The 26105-nt window shown below is 36.9% G+C and overlaps 1 protein-coding gene and 1 non-coding gene across 10 annotated transcripts in view; both read left to right on the top strand.

Annotated features, from left to right (window-relative positions):
- Positions 1 to 7906, top strand: part of LOC131164345 (uncharacterized) — a 45987-nt gene extending 38081 nt beyond the window's left edge. For 4 of the 9 annotated variants that reach the window (XM_058121465.1, XM_058121463.1, XM_058121462.1 and 1 more), the window contains exons 6-10: positions 6035 to 6081; positions 6164 to 6180; positions 6414 to 6524; positions 7420 to 7474; positions 7661 to 7906. In XM_058121465.1, coding sequence (XP_057977448.1) covers positions 6035 to 6081; positions 6164 to 6180; positions 6414 to 6524; positions 7420 to 7474; positions 7661 to 7864 — 434 coding nt within the window. In that variant the 3' untranslated portion in view covers positions 7865 to 7906. Of the gene's footprint in view, positions 1 to 6034; positions 6082 to 6163; positions 6181 to 6413; positions 6525 to 7419 lie in introns of all 9 variants that reach the window. The other 5 variants (XM_058121469.1, XM_058121467.1, XM_058121468.1 and 2 more) reach the window with 2 other exon arrangements.
- Positions 7907 to 20336: 12430 nt separating this feature from the next.
- On the top strand, positions 20337 to 20482 carry LOC131165168 (small nucleolar RNA snoR135). Its single transcript, XR_009139488.1, has one exon. It is a non-coding gene; the product is annotated as a small nucleolar RNA snoR135 (small nucleolar RNA).
- Positions 20483 to 26105: the final 5623 nt, after the last annotated feature.

Below are 26105 nucleotides of genomic sequence, written 5' to 3'. Positions count from 1 at the left end.
CCCAGAAATAGAAACTAAAAGCTAAAAACTAGCAACCTGTTTGGTTAACATTTATAAAACTAATACAAATTAAAAACTTAAATCAAAAAAATGCACATTTTTAACCTTAAATCAAAATATTTATAAAAATATGATTAAAGTAATAAAATTACAAATTAATGCACATTAAAAAATTACTATAATAAAAATAAAATTTATTATAATTATTTTACTTAATTGTTCTACTTTCAAAATTTACTTTACAATAAAATTTTTTTTGGACATAACAATTGAAAAATAGTAAAAGTATTTTGTAATTGGCTTTATTACTATTTTTTTGAAATTTATGTATATTTTTCTTTTAATTATATTGAAATTCATATGATCATTTAAATTTTTATTTTAATTTAAAAGTGTATAAAATGAATAATTTGATCCAAAAAAGCTATTATTGAATATTAAAATTTTTGGCAATAGTTGCAAACCATAAAATCTGATTTTCAATTTTTTTGGCAAACAGTTGAAAATTGGCAAGAAAAACAGAAAATTGACAATAGAAACAAAACGCGTTTTTATAATCTGTTTTTTCATTGTAGAGAAATAGAAATAGAAAATAGAGAATAGTGACGATACGAAACAGGCCTTAAGATCCTCCTGTTTGTCCGTCTTTGCTGGTGTAGTATGATTTGGGCTTTTGCTTAATTCAAATAGGATCTATTGAGGGTTATCTTAGTCATTTAGCATTGTTAGTGTGTGTGTGATACATTAATATGTGAGAGTTGGTAAGGGTATTATGGTCATTGATATCTACTTTGACATATACAATAAATAGAGAGACCTATCATTGTGATTGGGTCTTCCAATTTACCCAATTATTCAACATGGTATCAGAGCATGATTCTGAGACCTAAACCCTATTTGTCACAGCCATCATTAAAACTGAAGCCTAAAACCCTAAATCTGCTGCATGCCTACTATCATAGAAGAATTTCTAGCAAAACTATAACCCTAAAAAAACCGCCAGCAGCTTCCAGAAGCCAGAGTAGTTGCCAAAAAATTCCTATGTGACACTGCCAGTTGAAGAACACAAAATCCACTATAGATTTTGCAAAAACAACCCCATAGTCACCCACAGACACTGCCGATCTGTCCCTCGCTGAATTCCCATCTCTAGAAGCGAAGGCTGCCAGGGCTAACCCCAGGCGCCAGTGTGCGAACCCAATTTCAGGCATTTTTCTGGCCTGAATTCTTCCAGCAGTGCTTGAATCCCTCTATAAGCATATTACTGAAGTTTTTCATGATTTTTTTGTCCAAAAATCTCACCTTTTTTAGTTGCTCATTTATGACATCCAAGGAATGGATGCTTGATGCTTCTTGAAGCTGTTTGTCAATATTTATTGAGTTTATTGGGCCTGAAACAGTGGTATTTGCAGTGTTTTTGATTTGTACATTGTGGACTTGTGGTTTGCATTGGTTATCGAAGGTTGTATATGTTGGGATTGAGTTGGTGAATTCGAAAAACATGTTGTCTGTTGTGTATTTTTTTATTTGCTGCTCTATCAAGGTTGTATGTGTGTTGGGATGGAGTTCCCAAATCCAAAGAATGTGTCTTTCTCGTTAGTTACTTGTTTGAGTGAACAACATACTATAGCTATCTCAGAGGAGGAGAATTCAAGGTTCTTGCTATATTAGGCATCCCAACATGCATCTCATCACAGTACATCTTTTGCTCAGAAAAGTAACCATACCACTTGTGTCATCCAACATCTCTCCCGCTTGTCCCTGGGTTATTGACTCTGCTGCTACTGACCATATGACAGGTGTCATCAACTTCTTTTCTACTTTCCAGTATGCAATCTACCTCAAGTTACCCTTGTTGATGGGTCCACTACTGCTGCTAATGGAATAGGAATAGTAAATCCTATTCCCTCCATCTCTCTTTCTTTTGTTCCCTACATTTCAAAATCCCCCTTTAATCTCATGTTTATTAGTAAAAAAAATTACAAAGTCACTGAATTGCTTTGTAACCTTCTTCCCTGATTTTGTTCTTGTTTAGGATATGAAAACGAGGAAGATAATTGGCGCAGGATGTGAGGCTGGTATACTTTACTACTTTGAGTTGCTCTCTTCTCCTATTGCTTGTAGTTCCTCAACCGCACGACATCAAATCCATTGTCGCCTTAGTCATTCATCATTGTTAGTCATTCTGTTATTTGGGGTCGTAGTCGTGTCATGTTAAAGTTGGGGTTTTGATACTTTGTTACTTTTGTTGATAACTACTCCACAATGACTTGGTTGTATTTAATAGAAGATCGTTTTGAATTGTTCAATATCTTTTATGCCTTCTATTCTCAAATAAAGACTCAGTTTGATAGGCCAATAAAGATACTTCGTAGTGATAATGCTAAAGAGTACTGAAGTACTCAATTCGCTACCTACATGACAAACTTTGGCATGATCCATCAGCCATCTTTTGACCACACTCCACAACAAAATGGAGTTGCAAAGTGGAAAAACTAGCATATTCTTGAAGTCATTTGAACCCTTTTGTATCAAATGAATGTCCTCAAAGTTTTTGGAGTGGTGTTGTGTTCACGGCTTGCTGTCTCATCAATAAAATGTCATTTTCTATTCTTGGTGATAAAATCTCATGTTCAATTATCTTCCCTAAGGCTCCTTTGTTCTCCCTTCCTCGAATTCTTGGAATTGTGTTTGGATCATGGTGTTAAAATTTTTGAAAATCTGATCTACCTCTAACTTTTCTTTCATGAGGAATATCGAGGTAAGTCTAGTGTGATCATCTATAAAAGATATAAACCAGCGAGATCCAGTAATATTCTTGATCCTAGATGGCCCCCACACATCACTATGAATCATTGAAAAGGGTTGGGATGCTTTGTAGGGTCGGTTGGGATAAGAGTTGCGAACATGTTTTGAAAATTGACACATCTTACACTGAAATTCATTTGGATTTTTATTATTGAATAATGAAGGAAAGAGTTTCTCGAGATGCAAGAAATTTGGATGTCCTAACCTATAGTGCTACAACATAATTGCACTATCATTATTAGAACGAATGATAGAAAAATAACTTTGACTTCTACACACTAAACAATCGGATTTGTGAGTTGTTCCTTGAGGAGGATCATTAACCTTGAGAAGGTAGAGCCCTGAACACATCTTAGTATTGCCAATCGTCTTCCCCGAATCCAAGATCTGAAATTCACACGTATTTGGGAAAAATTTAGTAACACAATTGAGATCCTGAGTGAGTTTACTTATAGAGAGTAAATTGCAATCCAAATTTGGCACTAATAGAATTGAGTTGAGTGTTAGGTTCTCTGAAATTTTAACAGAACCTGTTCCAGCCACCTTTGAGAGTGAACCATTTGCTATCCTGACTGTTAAATTTTCATAACAGGGACTATATGTAGAAAAAAAAAAAATTTCTATCTCCAATCATATGGTCCGATGCTTCAGAGTCTATAATCCATGGACCTAGCTTCTCCTTTTTAACATTAAGAGCACTTAAAAAATTACCTATGTGCCAAAGAACCGGTACCAACCACTGTAGTAGGGGTTGCTGAAGATTGGCTGAAGAACATTTTCTGCAAAGATTATAGTTGCTCTTTGCTTGGTTGGGCTGCAACTCCTGAGAGATAATCATCCTTTCCCTTTCCGCATATAAACATCATCACGTAATGGGACCATTGGAGATAATTATATCCATTAAGTTTGTGTCCTGTAATGGGCATGAGGCTGTTATCTGAACTACTGCTGTTGCCTGAGACCATGGCTTCTTGATTGGTGGTGACGCCCGAGACTGAAGAGGTGGAGCTGCGTCTCCCAATGGCCATATTGTATTTGGTCATATGGGAAGATTAGGGTTCAGAGGATGCTCTGATACCATGTTGAAATGTGGAAAAGAAAATTGAATATTCCACTTAACTTATGAAAAAGATTACATTCCCTTTAAATAGATGATAATTCTCATCTAATTACTAGGGATATTTACAACCTATTGAAAATAGAATATCCTATTTAAAATGGAAAGCAATAAAATAGGAAAGACTATCTACAGAATCTGGTAACATGCTACCCAAATCCCCTAGGATCGTAGAACCAATAATCGCTAACAAATCAATTGATTTGTTTGCTGTAAATTTTCTAAAGATCAGCCTCTAATAAAGGCTGACATGTATCTAATAATTCGACACTATCAAATGTATTTTTCTGGGTTATTTCTATATTCAAAAAGGATATCGATGTTACAATGCCACTTTACATTGATTTTTTTTATCTCTGCTAATGTCAATTTTTTTGAGTCTACACTGTACTATTTTGATTCTTTTAGTTTTGTTGACCTTGATGAGTCTCTTCCTTGGCCTAGCCTTCCTGATCCTAACTTATTTCCTTTGTACAGTCTACCTACATCTTCATCCAGTTTGAGTCCTCGTCGCTTGAATCGTCCCAATCTGCAAGTGTACACATGGTGAATTAAGGGAGGAGAGCCTCCTCTGGCTTCCACTTCTATGCCTCCAATTCCCTCATCAAATGATCCTCTTTCCCAAGTGGTTGATCCTCCTATTATTGTTCGAAAAGGTAAACACATTTGTACCCAACGTCCAATCTCAAATTTTGTTTTTTATGATTTATTGTCACGCTCATACAATTATTTTGTTAATATCTTGTCTTTTGTTGCTTTTCCAAGTCTATTTGTAAAGCCCTGTCCCATTCTAGGTGGAGGAATACAATGATAGAAGAGATGCATGCCCTATAGGATAATGATTCTTGGGAATTGGTTTCTTCCTCTTGAGAAGACTATGGTTGATTGTCGTTGGGTGGACACTATGAAGGTCAATCCAGATGGTTCCTCAGCTCAATTGAGGGCTTACCTTGTTGCTAAGGGATATACTTAGGTGTATGGCTTGGACTATTTAAAGACATTCCTCCCTATAGCCAAACTTCCCTTAGTACGTTTAGTCATCTCCTTAGCCACCACCTATCACTGGCCTCTTCACCAATTAGACATGAAGAATGCTTTCCTACATGGTGTGATCTTCAAGAGGAGGTCTACATGGAGAAACCACGTGGGTTGCTCAAGGGGGGTCAGGCCTGTGTGTCGGCTCAAGGAGTCACTATATGGTTTCAAACATTCTTTGGGGAATGGTTTGGTTGCTTTAGTGCTATAGTACTTGACTTTGGCCATCAACTGCGTGCAGTAGATCATTCTGTATTTTATTGTCATACTCCATCAAGGATTCTACTCACTTTCTATGTGGATGATATCGTGGTTTCTGGTGATGATGACCAAGGTATTCAAAGCCTAAAGCATTTCCTGCAGGCTAAGTTTCAAACAAAGGATTTGGGACCATTGAAGTACTTCTTGGGTATGGAAGTCTCAAGCTCTCATACCGGAATTGTCTTGTCACAAAGGAAGTATGCTCTCTAATTTGCAGCTTGCTAATTTATTTACTAAAGCCTTGGGGAGTGCTTGTGTTAAATTCATTTGTAACAAACTAGGAGCATTGTTAGTGTGTGTGTGTGTTATGTTAACAACTGAGAGTTAGTAAGGGTATTATGGTCATTAGAATGTACTTTGACATATATTATAAATAGAGGGAGAGACCTATCTTTGTGATTAGGTCTTCCATTTTACGCAATTATTAACTGGATCAACTAGATATCCATTACAAAGGACATTGGATATGCATTGATTTTCATGCTGTAACATAGCATCGTACTAGGAATAACTTACCGCTAGTTAGTGACAGCACACTTATGACACCTTACCCTTTGCTAGCAGAAGAAGCTTTTCGAGGGGCTGAAGAAAAAACTTACGAAGAAAGAACATGAACTGGTAGAAATATGGAAAGTTGCAATCCAAGCTGAGTGATAATAGCTGCAATTTGCCTGTGATTAGTCTGTTGTACTGTCTGCTAATTGTGTTTTATCACTCATGCATGCATTGAATTATTTTGTCTTTTTTTTTTTTTTCTTACAAACGATGCCACTAGGTATTACATTGAACTAATTAAAAGTGCTCTTGTGATAGACTTGCAGAAGTTAGATTTCTTGGAGAATCTGGAACAAAAGCATCAGGTAAATGATTCCCATAAAATAATATTATAAATTCCCATAAAATAATATTATTCTACTTACCCACATCTTTAAATCACTGCAGCAGCTTATCCTTGACAGGTGAAATACCACGCCCCTTGCTTGGCGACTATAACGCAAGCTTTATCATCTTCATTGTTATTGCTGCATTCACACAAACACCCTCCCACATCCACAGAAATATATACATAGCTTGTTGGTTATGAACTTTAAAATGAATCAAATTTTCTGCTTGTGGATTTGGTTTCCTTTATTTTTTGTAAGGTTTTATAATTCTGAGTGGATTCTATGTTGGTATTCTTTCAACTATCCAGGGCCAGGAGGGCACGGGCGGAAAGGAAAAGAATGAAGACAATAATGAGGATGAAGATGAAGATGCAGTGGCAGAGGACGAGGAGTTCAGTGATGATGGCGATTATAATCAGGTTCCCTCAGATCTCTATCTCTTCCTCTCTCTTTTCATGTGTTTGGGATCACTTTCAATTTAAAGTGATTTCTGTTCGTCTGTGTGTACAAATTTATATATACCCATCTGCTTTCAATTAAAAATGATTTGTAATGCAAAATTATTTTTAGTCTAGCCTTCAGTAATTTGCTTGGCAAATCATATGGTTGGAGTTGGAAATTGATTTTTAACCTAAAAATCAGATACGATGAAAGCCAGTTGTTGAAACGTCCTTTGCAGCTGACTTTAGAACGAAAATCATTCCCCAAAAAAATTTTGCATCGTGGAAGTAATTTTATGCTGTGTAGTCATTGCCATACGCTACAATGCTGATGCACAGTTGCATCATATGCACTAAGTTATTTGAACCAGTGCAGGTTCACTGTGAAGCAATTTAGTTCTGGGCGTAGGTGGTGTTGAGTGGGAGTTTGTTTATTACTTCTCCTATGAGGGGGAGATTCTGCTAGTTCTTGGGATTTTGACATTCAATAGGTTCTGCTATTTCTTGGGATTTTGACATTCAATACTATGTTTATCAGACTTGATATTATTTTGCCATATGCATAGTTGAAATTTATTTTTTATCCATTAAGAGAAGCTATGTTATTTGTTGATATTGATTGTTTGTGTCGGTTCAGATAATTTGATATTCAGTTCATGTATGGAATCACTTTCATGCTGTGATGCCTTACTTCACATTATAACTTCTTTTGAGAGAAAGAAAGGGCGGGATAGAAGCTTTTTACATTATTTAAAATTTTGCACACTTACTATATGCTATGAAAAAGCTTAAAAACTAATACACGAGAAGTTCAAAAGCAGTAAGTATTTCTGTAGAATTTTAAACATGATTTATGCATTGGATGACATTGCAGAACATCGATTTTGATGATGATGAAGATGATTATAACATGGCAGATGACAATGATGGTATGCACCTTCTCTCTGGAACTTGCTATTTGCATACGGGTTATATTTTTCTTTGGACTATAAGAAATTTTGTATTTACGAGATATTATTATTATTATTATTATTATTATTATTATTATTTTGCGGCACAATGCCTAAACTTTCATTCTGTCCACTAGCTATTGTTTCTGGCCTCTATTATTGCAGATGAAGGAATCTATTAATTGCTGCGGAGAGCCAAGTTTTTCAGTTCTTTCCCAATCTGCTTTGTGGCAGGAATGGGAGTGCCCTTCCTTTTTGTATGTGGATGACCTTGGCAATGGTGTAGATTGTAAATGGAGTGCCGTATCTTATTTTTTAGCTTTTTTTTTTTTTTTTCAATTTTCTAAGAAGAATTTAAGGCTCACATGACTCAAGAAAGTTAATAAAGTTATTGTTAGGCTAATTGGATCATTGTTGTGTCTTTCACTTATGTATTCCATTAAAGCACAAACTACAAAGGAGGAGAGACCGTACATGGTTTAAAGCTTCAAAATTATCTGTCAGCTCCTTGCATTTTATGATTTTCATCCTAAGCAATTGATGTAAGACATCAAGGAGAGAGACCCGTGTGTTTCAATGTCGAAAATATTGAAGCAGTGTTTTGACCATTTTCTTACAAGCTAAATTTTAGGCATACTACAAGTAGTTGGTCCTATAATTGGACTAATAGTGTATAAATATATTCAAAACTGATTATGTTTTCAAATTGTGTAATCTAGGTAGTGTTTGAGAATATGGATTGGGATTTTTAAATTTTAATTTATGTAGTTTATACAAATCTAATAGAATTCTGTACTGCCTAATCTTCAAATTTATGCTTCCAAATATAGAGCAAGAGTATTGCACATAGTGGACAGTGTCATTGTATGGTTTACTTGGTGTGTCAGGTTTGAGTGTGAGGTTTACTTCAATGTTGTGTGTAAAATGCTCTGTCTGATTTGTTTGGTATGTCTTCATAATTTTATCTTTTTTTATATAAGTTGCCATTTCATTTCACGCCCAACTCATTTCATTTCATTTTATTGTACCAAATATCAAGTTATCAGACTACACACATCGAAAAACACGCTTGGTTACGTAAATATTTTGAACTTACAGTATTTTGGAGTTAGTTCTCAACCTCAATTGACAAATATCTTTTGTTTTTTTTTTTTTTCCTTTTTTTAAAGAATGAGTGTGGATAAATAATAATTTGTTTATTTTATATGACTAAAAATGATGAAAATAGAAATAAATAATAAAAGTTCAATGCAAGAAACCAAGAAGGGCGAGAGAGAGAGAGAGAGAGAGAGAGAGAGAACTGCATTGATTCAACTCAGGTTCTGCAAGGCTAAGCTGCATTAATTCAACTCAGGTTAAGTTCACTATTTGTACAGCATTCATTGAGTAGTGTGGGAACGTACAAATTTATTGGCCAAGTGGTACATTGCAAGCAGGTGGTGGCCCAGCTGGGCTACAAGTTTTGTTTTTCTCCTTTTAATTTGGGAAAATGCTTGAAAGTCATGGTACATTTTTTAATTTGTAAATCTGAATTATTATTTCTGTGCACCATACCAGATTCAAATAAGAATTATTTTGATAAGTCGGAATATATCTTGAGAGATCACTTCGATACTAAGTTAGGGAATTGAAGGTTCAAATTAGAACAATAAGAGGAGTGAATGAGAATGCGATTCTTTTTTCTTCTTGGAATCTCCTTTTTATAGTGGTGAAAATAGACCCTTCTTTCATTTAGTATTTATAAACGTGTTATTATATTTAAGGGGGTTATGGATAACTTAAGGGTAGTCATGTAGGATATCAATAGTAGTTTTTTTATCGTATCAGAGGGTTATGGATAACTCAAGTGCAGTTATGAGAGGAATCAATGGTCGTTTTATAACCGTATCCCCTCATGAGTGTGTCTACTAATTTTGGGTGTATCAGTTGCCACTTGCCCCCCTACTCTCGAATATTTGAAATAAATTTCATTTATTCGAGAGTGTTTCGAGGTTTGCCATACAAACTTTCGATGTAATCTGAATTGGTCCTTGAGCAATAAACAGTTCATAGTCGATAGAGAAGTTATGTTGACACCCACCGACGAGAGTTGGAGTTTAGTGCGGGAGATCATGTATTCTTGAAAGTTGTACTAATGAAAGGAGTTATGAGATTTGAGAAAAAGGTAAGCTGGGCTTTATGTTTATTGGACCATTTGAGATATTAGAAAGAGTGAGTCCAGTCGCCTACAAGTTAGCATTACCCCCGGTGCTATCTAAGATCCATGATGCATTCCATGTATCTATTTTGAGGAAGTACGTCCCAAATCCCTCATATGTGATCAGTTATGAAGCATTGAAACTTAGAGATACTCTGTCATATGAAGAAGTTCCAGTGCAGATTCTAGATCGAAAGGAACAAGAGCTACGTACTAAAAGGATCCCACTAGTAAAAGTGCTCTGGCGCAACCACGTAGTAGAAGAGGCTTCATAGGAGTTGGAGGATAAGATGCGTCAGAAATATCCATACCTGTTTAGTGAAGCCTAGAGCTGAACTAGTAAGAGTAAAAGTAAATGACAATATATGTTTATTGACTTGTACAATGTAGAATAGTTAGTGTTTTTGATTTTTGTTATGAATGGTTTTGGGAGAGTTTTCTTTTTATGTAAATGGTTGTAATCTCTCAGAACCCTTATTTGAAACCACGATATTCTTTCGCCATAAGTGAGGGTAATTAATAAAATTTTGGTGTTTTTCCTTAAGGTTGGTACCAGTGATAGATAGCAAATTTCAAGAATGAAATTTTTATAAGGAGGGGAGAATGTAGAAACTTGAAAAATTTAAATAATAAGAAAAACAAAGAAAAGTTGAAAGATGATTTGGTGGGAGGCCAAAAAATAGTCGACAATTTTATGTAACTGCAGCCCACTAATGGTAAAATAGTGAAAAACAAATGGGTTAAAATCCCAAACTGTCGACAGTTTCGTCGACGGTTTCGTCTGGTAGTGCTGAATAAAAGGAAATCCTGTAGCCTTCTTTTAGTTTAAACAAAAATAAATCTCTCTCTCTCTCTCTCTCTAAAACCTGCGGAAACCCTCTCCCTTCTCTCTTCAATTTCTCTCTGATTTCATCCCGATTTGACGATCAGACACCACCACGGGGTCCTAGAAGCGACCCTTAGCAAGTTAATCAGAGCAGTTTTGTGTTTTGGGGTTTCTAAACACCACTCCAAAGTTGAGGTAAGGATGATAATTGTGTTATCTGTTTAGAATTTAACTGATTAAATGGAGTGTATGGGTCTGGAGATGTTTAAATGATTATTATTCTGGGGTTAAACTGATTAAGGCAGGGTTTGTGAATACAGGAGTTGTGCGAACGCCGTCGGTGTTGGTCTAGGATAATTGTAGGCACGCTTTTAGTAAACGTGTAAGGGGAATAAGTCATACCAGTTAGTTTTAGAAATTTTTCTGTTTCAAGGAGGTGTTCTTTGACAGATACTTCTCGGCTTCTGTACGTGATGTAAAAGCAGATGAGTTTTCTGCTTTGACTTAGGGGAGTTTGACAGTGTAGGGGTATGTGGTTCGATACATAGAGCTGTCCCGCTTTGCACCATGTATGATCTCGAGCGAGTATGAGAAGACTCGGAGGTTCGAGAAGGGCTTGAGGAAGGATATCTATAGATTGGTGGGTATGCTTCAGATTCGTGAGTTCTCGGTGTTGGTGGATAAAGCCACGGTGATTGAGATTGGTATCTGAGAGGATGAGGCGGATCGGGAATCGAGGAAGAGGATAGTACCTTCTGGTTCTCAGACAGGATCTCGTCAGGGATCGTGGAAGAAGAGGAGCAAGGGCTCGGGTTACCACCAAAATATCGAGCGTCAGGATTCTCAAGAGAGCCATACTGGTGGTCGTTGTACCAGGTGCTTCAGACGGCACGAGGGTGAGTGTCGGTCTTTTGATGGTAACTACTATAATTGTGGTCGGTCTGGTCACATGACTCGTGATTGTCGTGCACCGAAGCGAGATGTGCCTGCATTCAGTGGGAACCGAGGGAACAATCAGATACCTCGGGGAACCATTCATACGAATACAACTCCGGCCAGAGTATACTCCCTTACTCCAGTGGATGCTGAGCATGCAGGAAACGTGGTGACAGGTACCTTATTATTGCTTTTGAATAAAGCTTCTGTTTTGTTTGATTCGGGTGCAACCCATTCCTTTGTGTCTGTGAATTTTGTGGGACGGTGTGGGGTTGAGACCCGAGACATGAATGAGGTGTTATCTGTTACTACGCCATCTGGGAGTGTATCTTTCTGTAGGAAGATGTTGGTATAATGCCCAGTGGAAATTCAGGAAAAGCTGCTACCGGTAAATCTTGTTGTATATGACATGTTGGGGTTTGATATCATTTTGGGGATGGATTGGTTGTTCTCCAGTGATGCTGTGATCGACTGTCGTAGGAAGGTGGTAGTTTTCAAACCTCGTGGGGAGCAGGAGTACGAATTCGTGGGATCGGGTATGCGTCCAATGCCATAGATTCTGTCGGCACTATAGGCAAGGAGGCTACTCTTGGACGGATGTCAGGGGTACCTAGCTTGTATGAAGGAACCGCCGCGGGATGAGTTGAGACTCGAGGACATTCGGGTTGTCAGCGAGTTCCCGAATGTGTCTCTAGATGATTTACTCGGTTTACCTCCAGATCGTGAGGCGGAGTTTGCGATAGAGTTGCTGCCTGGTAAGGCACCGATCTCTAAAGCTCCGTACCAGATGGCTCCAATGGAACTTTGAGAGTTGAAGGAGCAGTTACAGGAATTACTGGACGGGGGATTCATTCGGCCTAGTGTTTCACCCTGGGGAGCTCTAGTATTGTTTGTGAAGAAGAATGATAGGTCAATGTGGATGTGCATTGATTACCGAGAGATTAACAAAGTAACTGTGAAGAATCGCTATCCTTTACCTCGTATAGATGATCTTTTTGACCAATTTCATGGAACGCGGGTCTTTTCGAAGATCGACTTGTGGTCAGGATATCATCAGGTGAGGGTTAGAGTGGAGGATGTAGCAAAGACAGCTTTCCGAACCAGATATGGCCACTATAAGTTTTCAGTCATGCCATTTGGATTGACGAATGCTTCGGCGGTGTTCATGGATATGATGAACAAAGTTTTCCATGAGTACCTGGATCGATTTGTGGTGGTATTCATTGACGACATTCTGGTATACTCGAGGAGTACAGAAGAGCACGTGGAATATTTAAGGTTAGTGTTACAGATTCTGCGGGAGAAGAAGCTGTATGCTAAACTGAAGAAGTATGAATTCTGGTTGAGTCAGATTGCATTCTTAGGCCATGTGGTTACTAGGGATGGTATATCAGTTGATCCTAGCAAGATTGAAGCTGTGGTCGACTGGGTAAGGTCGAAAAATGTGCAGGAAGTTCGGAGTTTTCTGGGACTGGCGGGTTACTATCGTTGGTTCGTAGAGGGTTTCTCCAAACTGTCTGGGCCTCTAACTCGATTGATCATAAAAGGAGTACAGTTTGACTAGACTAGTGATTGCGAGCAGTGCTTTCAGGAGTTGAAGCACCGACTAGTTACTGCTCCAGTGTTGAACATTCCTTTGGGGGATAGTGGGTTTGTGATTTATAGCGACGCATCTCTAAAGGGTTTGGGATGTGTGCTTATGTAGCAGGGTAAGGTAGTGACGTATGCTTCTCAGAAATTGAAAGAGTATAAGAAGAATTACCCTACGCACAATTTGGAGTTGGTTGCTGTGGTATGGTATATGCATTGAAGATCTGGCGACATTATCTGTACGGGGTGCAGTGTGAGATCTTCACTAACCATAAGAGCCTCAGGTATTTCTTCACACAGAAAGAGTTGAACATGAGGCAGAGGCGGTGGCTAGAGTTGATTAAGGACTATGATTACACGATCAGTTATCACCCAGGGAAGGCTAATGTGGTGGCTGATGCGTTGAGTCGAAAGTCAGGGCCTATGGCTGTATCTGTGGTTGTAACTCAGTGTCACATCAGACGAGATTTGGAAAGCTCAGGTATAGAGTTGGTGGTTGGTGATCATCAAGCTTTTCTTACTGGTTTGGTGGTCCAACCGACCTTATTTGAGCGTATAAAAGCCACGTAGGCTAGTGATGCAGAGTTGGCAGAGGTTATGGAAAAGGTACAACAGGGACTAGTTACAGAGTTTAACATCTCTGAGGGAGGTGTGCTGAGGTTTGGGACTAGGTTGTGTGTTCCAAACGATGATGAGATCAGAAGGACGATTCTAGAGGAGGCGCATCGTTCTTTGTATACGGTTCATCCTGGTAGTACAAAGATGTATCGGGACCTGCGCGAGACCTTCTGGTGGTCTGGTATGAAGAGGCAGATTGCTTAGTTCGTGGAGCAGTGTTTGACGTGTCAGTAGGTGAAAACTGAACATTAGAGGCCGGCAGGGCCATTGCAGCCTTTTCCTATTCCGGTGTGGAAATGGGAGCATATTTCCATGGATTTTGTGACTGGTTTGCCACTAGCGCTTCACAGGCTGAATGTTATTTGGGTGATCGTTGGTAGATTGATGAAATTTGCCCATTTCATACCGATGAAAGTTGGCTATCCTTTGAGTAGGCTAGCAGATTTGTATGTGCATGAGATTGTGAGAATGCACAGAATACAGGTGTCCATTGTGATGACCCAAAAATATATATATATGATTAAAGTACAATAATAATAAAATAATAAAAATAGTCATTAAGTTAATATCAATACAGAAGTGTTTTTCTGTAGGATCCTTGATTCCATGTTTGATGCCTAAGAAAGACCTTGTCTTAGCGAGTGCTCAGAGACCATTGCGGCTCAGTCGCTCCCTGGAGGTCAGCCTGGTCAAAATGGAATTTCATAGGATAAACAGGATAGACACTATTTGTACACGTAAATAAGTATATATACATAAAATAGTGTTTTGACTGATATAATTTATAGAAATATATGATAAAATAATAATAATATAGGTATCCTATGCGGGGCCCACAAGACTGTGTGGGGCCCACATGAGTCCCGAAGCCGTATGGAGGTTTTCACAAGTCTCAAAGTTATGTAGGATGCATAAAATCGTATAAGAGTTATTCGAGTTACGTAGGATCCATTCGGGTCTCGAAGTTGTGTGGGGCCCACAAGACCATGTGGAGCCCACATGAGTTTTCAAAATTTAAATTTTATTCTTATTCAAAAAATAAATAATAAAATAAATAAATACTAAAAGTAGTTTAAAATTAATAACAATGATAATAATAATGATAATAATGATTAGAAAAAAAAATAATAATTAATTAACTAATTGATTAATTAATTAGGTAAGTGATTAATTAAAAATTTATTTAATGGGAATGGTGGCAAGCACTCCCACATGGCCTCCATCCCCATCCCATACTCAACCCATACCTTGCCCATCCCTTGCCCATTCTTTAATTTTAAAAAAATTATAATTTCACCCATCTCCCCACACTTTTATAAATTCCATTTCTTCCCCAAAATTTTCCTATAAATAGGGAGCTCTCAACCTTCATTTTTCACAACAATTTTCTAAGGAAGAGAAGGATTAGTGAGTGAAAGAATTTGTGGTGGAGTGAGAATTTTGAGTAAGTTCTCAATCACCCACTTTTTCCGATCTCATTTCTTAAAGATAATTATTGTGTTCGTAGCACACGGTAAAAGAAGAAGGTAAGTAAATTTGATTATGTTAGTATTTTTATTCAAAATTTATACCCGAGTTTATTTGTAAGTAAATTTTGATTATGTTAGTTTCTTTTTATTTTAAATTCATACCCGAACTTATTTTGTACGTAAATTTTAATTATGTTACTTAGTTCCACAAAATTTTCATGAGTTTATTTTTACGCATATTTAATTATACCAGTTCTACCTTTAATATACTTGCATCTATTTTTGGGTTAAGAAATGTTCCAATCCCCTCGGGTAAATTTTCAGCATTTCTTTCTATTCAAAAATAAAATTATATATATTTATAACACAAAAATTGTGTGGCATGAGTTTATTTTTACGTTACATTTTTTATGTAAATATGAGTAAAGATGAGATTTTCACGATATTATTTTAAATTGCATAAATGATAATAAGATGATTTTCAAACCCCTTATGGCAACGAAAGTTCAAAGTTACAGATGCTCGGTACCGCAGCTTAAAGTTTATACGGATCAGAGTGCACCCACACTGTTTACAGAGTGGTTATTTATGTTAGTGGATTTCTCCTGAGTGCACACCTGGTTTAAGTCCAGGACTTAATAAGGAAAATCTCACTTAAAGTTTACGTACGTTGATTTAGTTTGGTCGGCCAGCCAGCTAAGTCCAGTCTTCGGACCGCACAACTCAGTCATTGGGGTAAACATGACTTACGGCAAACAGGCCTAAGGGTGGTTTTTACAATATATGTTTATACATATTTAATTACGTGTACAAAGTTACTGATAATTTGAAGGAAAAGTGTAAGTTTACGTGAAAAGGATCATTTTGGTGCTTATATGACGATCTAAGGAAAACGTATAAGGAAAAGTATATGCATGTTTATCATTAAATATTTTTACAGTTTTAAAGTTAAAAGTTTAATAGCAGTTATAGTATATGATTTAAAAATTTACTGTTGAAATTGATGACAAAAGTTTTATGCAGAAATTGTTAAATTTATGTTTATTCTAAAAGAAATCTTGAAGTTATAGTATTCATTATTGTTTTACGAAATTCTTTAAAAACTCATTTTGGCCACACACTAATAATAATCTTATTTACTTACTGAGCGTCGTCTCATCCCAATCATATTTTATTTCAGATAACTCTGAAGGACATGTCGGGAATCAGGCTTAGCAAGCATGCGGGTGGGGGATTAGAAAAATAAAGATTGATTAGAAATATTAGTATGGTTTCAGATATTTATGTTTGTGTAATTTTCCTTCTTTTGAAATAAATGATTGTAATATGGAATATTAGTGCTCTGGTTTAATAAAAATTGAGTTTATTTGCTTCCGCTGTAAATTAGTAGTAAAAAGTTAATATCCCAGGCCCCTCGGGGTCGGGGTGTTACATCCATAGTATCGGATCGGGATCCAAGGTTTACTTCTCAATTCTGGATGAGCTTGCAGGAGGCATTGAAGACGAAATTTACTTTCAGTATAGCGTTCCACCCCTAGAATGATGGACAATTTGAGAGGACGATACAAATATTGGAAGATATGTTGCGAGCTTGTGTGTTAGACTTCAGTGGTAGCTGGATACAGTTTATGCCACTTGTAGAGTTCGCTTATGACAACAGCTTCCAGTCTAGTATAGAGATGGCACCGTTCAAGGCTTTGTATGGTCGGAGGTGTCGATCTCCTTTGTGTTGGGATGAGGTCGGTGAATGTCAGGTGTTAGGACCTGAACTTGTGCAGCAAGCGTATGAGAAGGTAGGTTTGATTTGGGAGAGGATTATATGGGCTCAGAGTCGGCAGAAGAGTTACGCGGATGTTCGCCACCATGAGTTAGAGTTTGAAGTGGGAGGTAAGGTATTTCTGCGTATTACTCCGATGAAATGGGTGATGAGATTTGGAAGAAAGGGCAAGCTGAGCCCGAGGTTTATCGGACCATTCGAGGTACTTGAGCGAGTGGGTCCAGTAGCCTACAGAGTTGCATTACCTCCAGCACTTTCGAGGGTCCACGATTTGTTTCACGTATCCATGTTGAGAAGGTACATGTTGGATCCTTCACATGTTCTTAGTTATGATGAATTGGAAATTGGGGATACTTTAGCGTATGAGGAGATACCTGTTCAGGTTCTGAACTGTAAAGTTCAGAAGCTTCGTACCAGAGAGATACCGCTAGTGAAGGTATTGTGGCGAAACCACGAGGTTAAGGAAGCTTCTTGGGAACTGGAGACGGAAATACACCGGAAGTATCCACAGTTATTTTGAGCACTTGTGCATGATCCTACTATGGGTAAGGATAGGTGGTTAGTCATCAGGAATGTGTGTATTGTGAACTCCTGAGACAGTTGTATAGGTAACCACGGTATTCCTCCACCATAAGTGAGGGTATGTATGTGTATGTGTATGTGTATGATGGGACTACGCTGTAGTAGACGCCAGTTTTCTCTAGAGTTGTGTCTACGTATTCGATTGTATGTATAAGTTTGTGAATGAGAGATGGCATATTTCGAGGACAAAATTTTTATAAAAAGGGGAGATTGTAAGAACCCGAACCGTGATAGGTGGGTTTAAATAAATAAGAGAGCGGCAAATTGAGAATTTGGCATATTTCGTCGACGAAGCTTGATTTCGTCAACAAGGAGAAGCCGAGGAGTCTCGGAAAAATTGGTGATCTCAGATTCGTCGACGAGGTCACCAATTCATCGACGAAGGCACCATTTCGTCGATGAATTAGGCCAGGTCAAAGGGTTATAAATATCATTTTCCTTTACTTCTTCATTAAGAAACTTTAAAGATATATCTCTCTCTTTCTCTAGAACTCTCCCTACTCTCTCTCTCTCTCTCTCTCTCTCTCTCTCTTTAGATTTCTTCGCCGATCGTTGAAGGAATCGAAAATTTGAAGTTACCATGAGGATCGTGGAAGGATTCTCTACAATTTCTACGGATCAGAATCTCGTTTCGGAGATTTTTGGGTTTTGGCATAAAATCGAGGTAAGGTTCGATTTTCAATTCTGATCCGGTAGTTTTGTAGGAAACTATGTCATGAGTATATTCTGTACTGTTAATTGTAGGTTTTGGAACTCGGTTCGCTGTTTAGGGACCTTGGAGTTCGGGATTGGCTATTCGGGAAAAAGGTAAGGGGAATTATGTTTATATTGGTTATTTTTGAAATCAGATTCGGTGGAACTGTGGTTCACGGTTCTGTGTGTGTTTTGACTACTCATTTAGGGGGATCTAACGGGAAAAACTATGAGTTTATTCATTATTACAATTTTGGAAAAAAGGGGGCGACGGGCTGCATCCCTAGTTTTGTAAAAAAATGAGGGTATATGTTGATTTATACTGTAATATTGGGATGACCGTGCCTTGACTTGTTTAAACTGTGTTTGTTTGAAAAACCATGATTTAGATTACCAAATGGGTGTGGTTTGTTTGGTTATATGAGCATGCATGTGTGTGTGATATGTTGAAATGCTAGTGGGAACAGGGTTCCGAATTGTTCCAGGTACTAAGAGTGTCCGACTCTATATCCGAGGGTGTGTGTTTATCGCTTGCCACGTAAGCAAGAGTGTCCGGCTCTATATCCAAGGGTGTGAGCCTATACCGGCAGATCTGGCTAAAGGGTGCGGATCCACTAGTTAGCGCTGATATGATGCCATGGGAGTCGGGGACTAGCTATGTGCCGGTTGCGCCGTGCTTCGAGGGTTGGCTACGGGTCAACGCCGAATTGTCGCGGACCGGCTTTGGGTTGAAGGGTGTGACGACACCGAGGATTGCTGATCATGTGTATGTGTATGTGTGCGTGTATGCACTGTGGAAACTAGTACTAGAATGCATTTAACTGCGTGTATGTTGTATCATGATAACACTCAAATGCCACACATCGATATAACCTGTGCTCTTCCTTTCTGAGAGGTGTCTCACCCCTACTGTACGTACATTTTTACAAATCCTTCGAGTAACTGGAACTAGCGTCCTGGTGTAGGGAGCGTAGTGGTCGGTGTACTGCGTTTAGTGTTTGGGTAAGTGTTAGGACTGTATTTTTGATGGGTTGCCATTTTGGGATGTGTTGGGCACCCAGTTTTTGATAGAGTCATATTCTGCTCTTGTATAGACTCTGGTATGGTACTGTATATGTTTATATAGAATGACTTTTTCGCTGCATATATAATTGTGATTGGATGTGTCTAGGGTGTCTAGGAACCCCACGGGGTCGGACTCTCATCCATTGTATTGTATCCTTGGAATGTTTTATCAGATACATAGACAGGTTAGTTACATTTTCACCCTTGGGTCCCATTTCGGGGTTCGGGGCGTGACAAGAGTCTCGTGAATTAAATAAGAATTAAAGAAATATGTCAGTTGGTTAGAGTCTCGTGCTGATAATGTGTTATTAAAGATGTAGAAAATAAATAGAGACAAAGAAATTTACGTGATTCGGTTATACCTACTTTATGAGCGGATAGGATCAAAACTTCACTATTACATGAGAAATTATAATATGATATGGAACCAACCTTATACAAGATATTTTTATCTTTTCTTTATCTTTCTTCTTCTTTTTATATACCTTATTTCAAGCATGCAAGTGAGTATTCCAGCATGCAATGATATATGTTACAAATGTGAGGGGTAGGGTGCTCTTTTATAGGGCCGTATGAATAACATTACATTTATTAGGGTAGAAACAAAAGTGGTGGAAGATGGGGTGACATCCACTTTTCCTATAATCATATTTTTCATATTACTTTTATAAATATACAAGTATACACGTATTATTTTAATTTAATATAATCTATAATATAATTTATATATGGCCGGGTAATCCAATTAATCTGGATATCAGCCGGCCCATGCCCTTATATTAACCGAGGATATTTTCGTAAATCTAATTCAACTCCCGTGAAACCCTAATCTTCGTTTGACGACTGCCCTATATATACTTTTGCTGAAATTCCCCTTCTCCATAATCTAAGCTCGCCGTTGGCGGCACTCCGCGGCTGCCTCTATCCGTGAAACCCTAATCGTCGTTTGACGACTGCCCTATATATACTTTTGCAGAAATCCCCCATTTCCATAATCTAAGCTTGCCGCAGGCGGCACTCCGCGGCTGCTCTCTCTCTCTCTCTCTCTCTCTCTCTCTCTCTCTCTCTCTCTCTATTTTTTTTTTTAAAAAGCAGGGATTGTGTGTATCGGCGTTGTGCGATGATCAATGCACTGCTTTGCCGAAAGAGTTCCCTGCGAAATCGATCGGAGAAGATGGGCAGTTGGGTTTCATTCCATTCTATTGGATCACCAACAATCATGTTCCCCACATCTCTACTTCTTGGATCTATTATTTCTTCATATGTTCTTTTCTATCTTTTTTCTTAATTTTCATGGCAGAGGGAAAGATTAATGCACCGTATAGGGTTTTTTGTTTTTTCTATTTCTTCATTTTGTGTCTTGGTTTGGGATCAAGCTTGTTTGGTGTTTGATATTTATTGCTTTTAGGCTTCAGGAAGAAATTTTTTCATTTGGAATTAAATGAAGTAGATTAAATTATATCCCATTGCCGAGGCTTCCTCAAGTTCGAAATCTAGAACCATCACATCTGGGAGAACTAATATTTTTTTTAAATCCAAACAGTCTCAGAGGATACTTATGGTTTTAAAATATCAACAGAGAGGTCTTTTAATATTAGCACTAATGTTTTTGTCTAGAACTACAACGACGTGATAAAAATGGATGTTAGCAATGAAAGGGGAATAGATTATGATTATTTAAGTATGGGAATCAAAAGTAAGAATGGTTTGCAAACCTGGGTAGATTATGTTGGGCAAGTAACATGGGAGTAGTGTGCTGATGATATTTTTCTGGAAGAAGATCAGATAAACGAGGGTTGACTCTAATAGAGCGATTTGTTCGGCATTTGAGTTGAATGTCTAATAGAGCGATTGTTAGAATGAGTGAATCATTATTATTATTGACAATGAGTAGTGATAGATCAAAGTAACTTGCTTGATCTAGTGAGAAAGGTTATAGTAGTCTCTTAATTAGTTGATGAAAATGCTTTTCTGGGTGAATTGAGGAAAAAAATTTCTTGTGGTTTAGATTTAAGTTTTTGAATATAACCTAGCAAGTTTAAGAAGAGGGTAAGAAATAAATATATTAATGAAAATTTCATTTTAAAAATTTAAATTTCAATAACATGATGCTTTTTGCTTTGCCACACCCCAGCCAGAGGGGTATGATTTCCATTGGAAGAGATGAAAATTTTTAGAAATTTATTTATTGATTTATCTATATGTATTGTCCCCATACTATATTAAATTTAAATTTTATAAAAATTTGAATTATAAATTTTTAAACACAAGGTTGTATAGGTGTAAACCCAAGCAAGCCTAGGAAGAATAGAAGAAACATCCATGATTAAAGTATTAATTGTAAAATTTTAAATTTCAATAATATATTTAATTCTTACCCTCTTCTTAAATTTCAATAATATATTTATAATCATCTCTTCCAACAAATTTAAATTTCTTAAATCAATAAATTTTGATTCATGTAACATAACTGGTCTTATAGTTATCTTATAAAATTTTCTTTTTAATTTTAAGGATATTTTACAATCACAAAGCACACTTGAAATACTTCTCCATTTTACTCAATCTACTTTAACTTTACTCATTAAATCATCTTCAATTTTTCTTCTACCTTACATAATAGATCCAAGTATTGAAATCTACAAGTGCTTTTATTTTTATTTTTTATTTTTTCATCATTAAATTTAACTTTGTTTCCAATATTCCTCCTATCATTACTAAAATTATATTTCATATATTTTGTCTTATTTCTACTTATCCTAAATGTTCTAGATTTCAAAGTTTCTCTCCATACTTATAAATCAACCTCTACTCTGTCCTTAATTTTATCAATTAATACTATCATTTGTAAATAATATACATCATGCAACCTTCTTTTGAATACTTTTAGTTAGGGGTGGCAAAACGGGCGGGCAGGCCAGGTTCATGGGGGTCGTCAACGGGCTGGGTCATAAACGAGTTAATGTTAAATGGATCATATACATACCAACCCTGACCCGCCCGTTTAATAAACGGGCGAGTCACGGGTCAACCGTTTAATAAATAATTATATATTTTAATTTTGAATTTTATTTTTTATTTTTAAAAATACTTATTTTATTTATTGAATTTAAAAAAAAAAAAGGTGAAATGTGAAAAGAAAGATGGAGAATCGCAGATTCGGGGTCTGATTGCCTGAGAGAATTGAGAGAGGGAGATTGACTGTTGGTGTCGTCACGCGGAACTCAGAGTGAGAGGGAGAATCGAGATCGTGAGCTCACTGAGGTCTGAGCTGATTGGGACTTAGGAACCAAGAAGACTGAGAGTGAGAGGGAGGGGGACGGGCTAGATAGGCAGACAGCGTGCGGCGTGGGCAACGGTGATGGCGTGCGGCGTGGGCGACGGCGATGGCATGTAGCGTAGGTGATAGCAATGGCGTGCGGTGTGGGCGACAACGATGACGCTCGATTGGGCTACTAGAACCGAGAGGAGAGGACCGAGATGAGAGGCTGAGAGAGTGAGAGGCTGAAAGCTGAGAGGCTAGGAGCCAAAGGAGAGCGAAGCACCGAAGGCTAAAAGCTAGAGGAGAGTGAAGCACCGAAGGCCGCCAGAGGAGAGCGAGTGAAGCCTGAAGGCTAGAAGAGAATAGGGTTTTTTTGTTAGGTTTGCTGGGTTGGACAGAGTGAGTGAACAAAATCACGAATGCATATGATAAAAAAGATCCAAATTAACGGGTCACTTGACGGGTGACCCGCCCGAACCCGGTTAACCCGTTTATAAACGGGTCAACCCGTGACCCGCCCAATTATTAAACGGGTCTACTTCTTTAAATCCGAACCCGTTTTAAACGGGTGGGTTTAGGTGACCCGACGGGTTATGACTCGTTTTGCCAGGTCTACTTTTAGTAAGTTGGTTAATCACTAAGGTAAAAAGATAAATGCTCAAAGTAGATCCTTGATGTATACCTATGGTGATTAAAAATTTTCTAATTTTTCCATTTATAATTCTTACACAAGTCATTACTTCATCGTACGTATCCTTAACAATATCAGTATTACTTACTACATACACAATTTTTTTTTTTTCTAAAACCCACCATAGAACTTTTTAAGGTATCCTATCGTATGCTTTCTCTAGGTCAATAAATACCATATGCAAGTTCATCTTTTTTTTCTTAAACTTTTTCATTAATCTTTTTAAAAGATATATAACTTCTGTGAAAGATCTCGTTGGCATAAATCCAAATTAATTTTTTGAAACCTTCGTTTCTAACTTTAATCTTTGTTTAACTACCATTTCTCATATTTTTATCGTATGACTCATGAGTTTAATTCCACAATAGTTATTATAATTTTGAATATCTCATTTTTATTTGTATATAGGTATTAAAGTATTTTTCCTCCATTCATTATATATTTTCTCAGTTTTTATAATTGTATTAAATAAATTAGTTAACCATATAATTCCTAAGCATTTCCAAACTTTAACTAGGATTTTATCTGATCCTATAGCTTGCATATTTTTCATTTTAGTTAGTGTAAACTTACGTTAACTCTAATTTTGTGAATAAATTTCATATTTTTGGTCTTTTTCTTATTTGACAATTCTAAGTTTAAGTCTTCTATTTGGTTATCATTAAATAACTTGCTCAAGTAACTTCACCATCTTTCTTAATTTAATATCTTCATTCTTAACCAAGATAATATCATCTTTATTTTTTATACATTTTATATTTCCTAAGTCCTTACTATTCCTTTCTCTGGTTTTATCAAGTTTAAATATATCTTTTTCTCCTTCTTTTGTATCTAATCTATCATATAAACTATTAAATGATCTGTATTTAACTTCACTGACGACCATTTTTGCATCTTTTCTTGTCTCCTTATACTTTTTAGAGTTATCAATGTTTTTTTACATTTTTGTCACATTTTATACCAAATTCTTCCTGTCTTTATGACTTTTTATATATCTTTATTTCACCACCAACTTTCTTTCCTATTCAAGAATCATCCCTTTGATTCACCCAAAATCTCTTTTGTTATTTTTCTAATAGAGTTACCTAATCTACTCCAAAGAGTATTTATGTCTATCCCAATTTCTATAGTCCAATCCCATATTTGATAGTATTATCTTTAAATTTTAGTTTATTTTCATCTTTTAGGTTCCATCACCTAATTCTCGTACACTGGTTTATTTTATCTTTTTTATTCCATTTTTAATAAATATATCTAACACTAAAACTCTATATTGTGGAGTTAGACTTTCACCTGAAATAACTTTACAATTTTTGCATGATAAACGATCTACCTTCCTAGTTAAATATATATATATATATATATATATATATATATATATATATATATATATATTGTTGTGTGTAATTCAGCTGATTGGTAATTCTATTTTCAGATTTCAATTAATTCCAAACAAACCACAATAACAATATGATTTTGTCCAAGCATCAACCATAATCACACCTAAACTTAAACCTGTTTATTTTGACGCGTGTGTGTATGCTAAGCCTGATCAAGAAAAATATATGTTCACCTCCAATATTCAGTAAAGCCTCAATAAATACAGAAAAATATAAACATGCCAATCACACAATCACAATAACACATTTATGTTGTTCTGCACAAAAATTGGCCTACATTCACAGCAGAAACTCACCTCCAGAGACACTATATTAAATCGGTGGAAATAAATATAAGTACACACAGATTTACCCTTTCTTGTCTTACCGATCTCCTCTGGAAATCAGCCCAAGAATAATCCAAGAAATCTCCCCTTCGCACCTGCAAAGAACCCTAGGTTTCTTCCTATCCTTCTCCCTAATTTCCCTAAAAGAAAACCCTCCCAAGAAATAGATGCATTACCTTCCCTTACCCTTGCATGGACCTCCGCTGGAGGTTGGAGATCCCCCTAACGCCGAACCTCCGCTGTCGTCTCCTTCTCTAGTGCGCAGCTCACTCTCCTGCGCTGCTGAAGAAAACTTGTTGTAGGCGTCTCTCGCGTTGGTGAAGACTCGCGGCTGGAAAGGGAAGACCTCCTCTGCGCTGCCCTTTTTTCTAAAGCTAACAAGACCCCAAGATAAAAACCCCTGCCCCTGCTATTCAATTTACAACTAAGGAAAAAAAACCAAATTACAACAATGCCCCCCTTAACAAATAAAAACACAGCAGCCGTTTGATCATCCCATCAAATGGATGACTTAGATTCCTCAAAGCTTGATACTCCAACAATTCTCCACCTTGGCAAGCTTGTGACCCTTGCACCTCCTCAGCATCTCCTATGGTGGTTCTTGCAAAACAAAATACTAACAGCTTCCAAGGTTAACCAAGTTCGAACAATGTTCAAACTTAGATTTAGGTACTGCTTTAGTCTTCATATCAGAAGTTCAACTAATAACACTATCTAAAAAAGAAAAGACCATACCAAACAAAGACTTCTTGGTATCTAGATTTCCAGTATTGTCAGAATCTACATATCCTTTTAATCCTATTTCACAATGCATATCCTTTTTACCAAATATTAATCATTGCTGTTTTGTTCCAGACAAGTATTGAAAAATTTGTTTCAAAGCATGCCAATATGGTTTTTCAGGTTTGCTCATAAATCTACTCACTTGACTTACAGCATAAGATAGATCAGGTCTAGAACATACCATAGCATATATTACACTACCAATCATACTAGCATAAGGTATTCTATTCATAAACAGTGACTCATTTTCAGTTTCAGAACACTGTTTTCTAGACAATTTAACATGCTGTGCAATAGGAATAGAAGTAGATTTAACATGACTCATTCCAAATCTTTTTAATACCTTTGAAATATAAGACTTTTGAGACAAGTAGATAAGCTTTTTATTCCTTTCT

Source organism: Malania oleifera, chromosome 9, assembly GCF_029873635.1.
Source record: "Malania oleifera isolate guangnan ecotype guangnan chromosome 9, ASM2987363v1, whole genome shotgun sequence".
NCBI classification, from domain to species: domain Eukaryota; kingdom Viridiplantae; phylum Streptophyta; class Magnoliopsida; order Santalales; family Ximeniaceae; genus Malania; species Malania oleifera.
The sequence above is the reverse complement of the archived record's forward strand: the minus strand, read 5'-3'. Positions and strand labels throughout refer to the sequence as shown.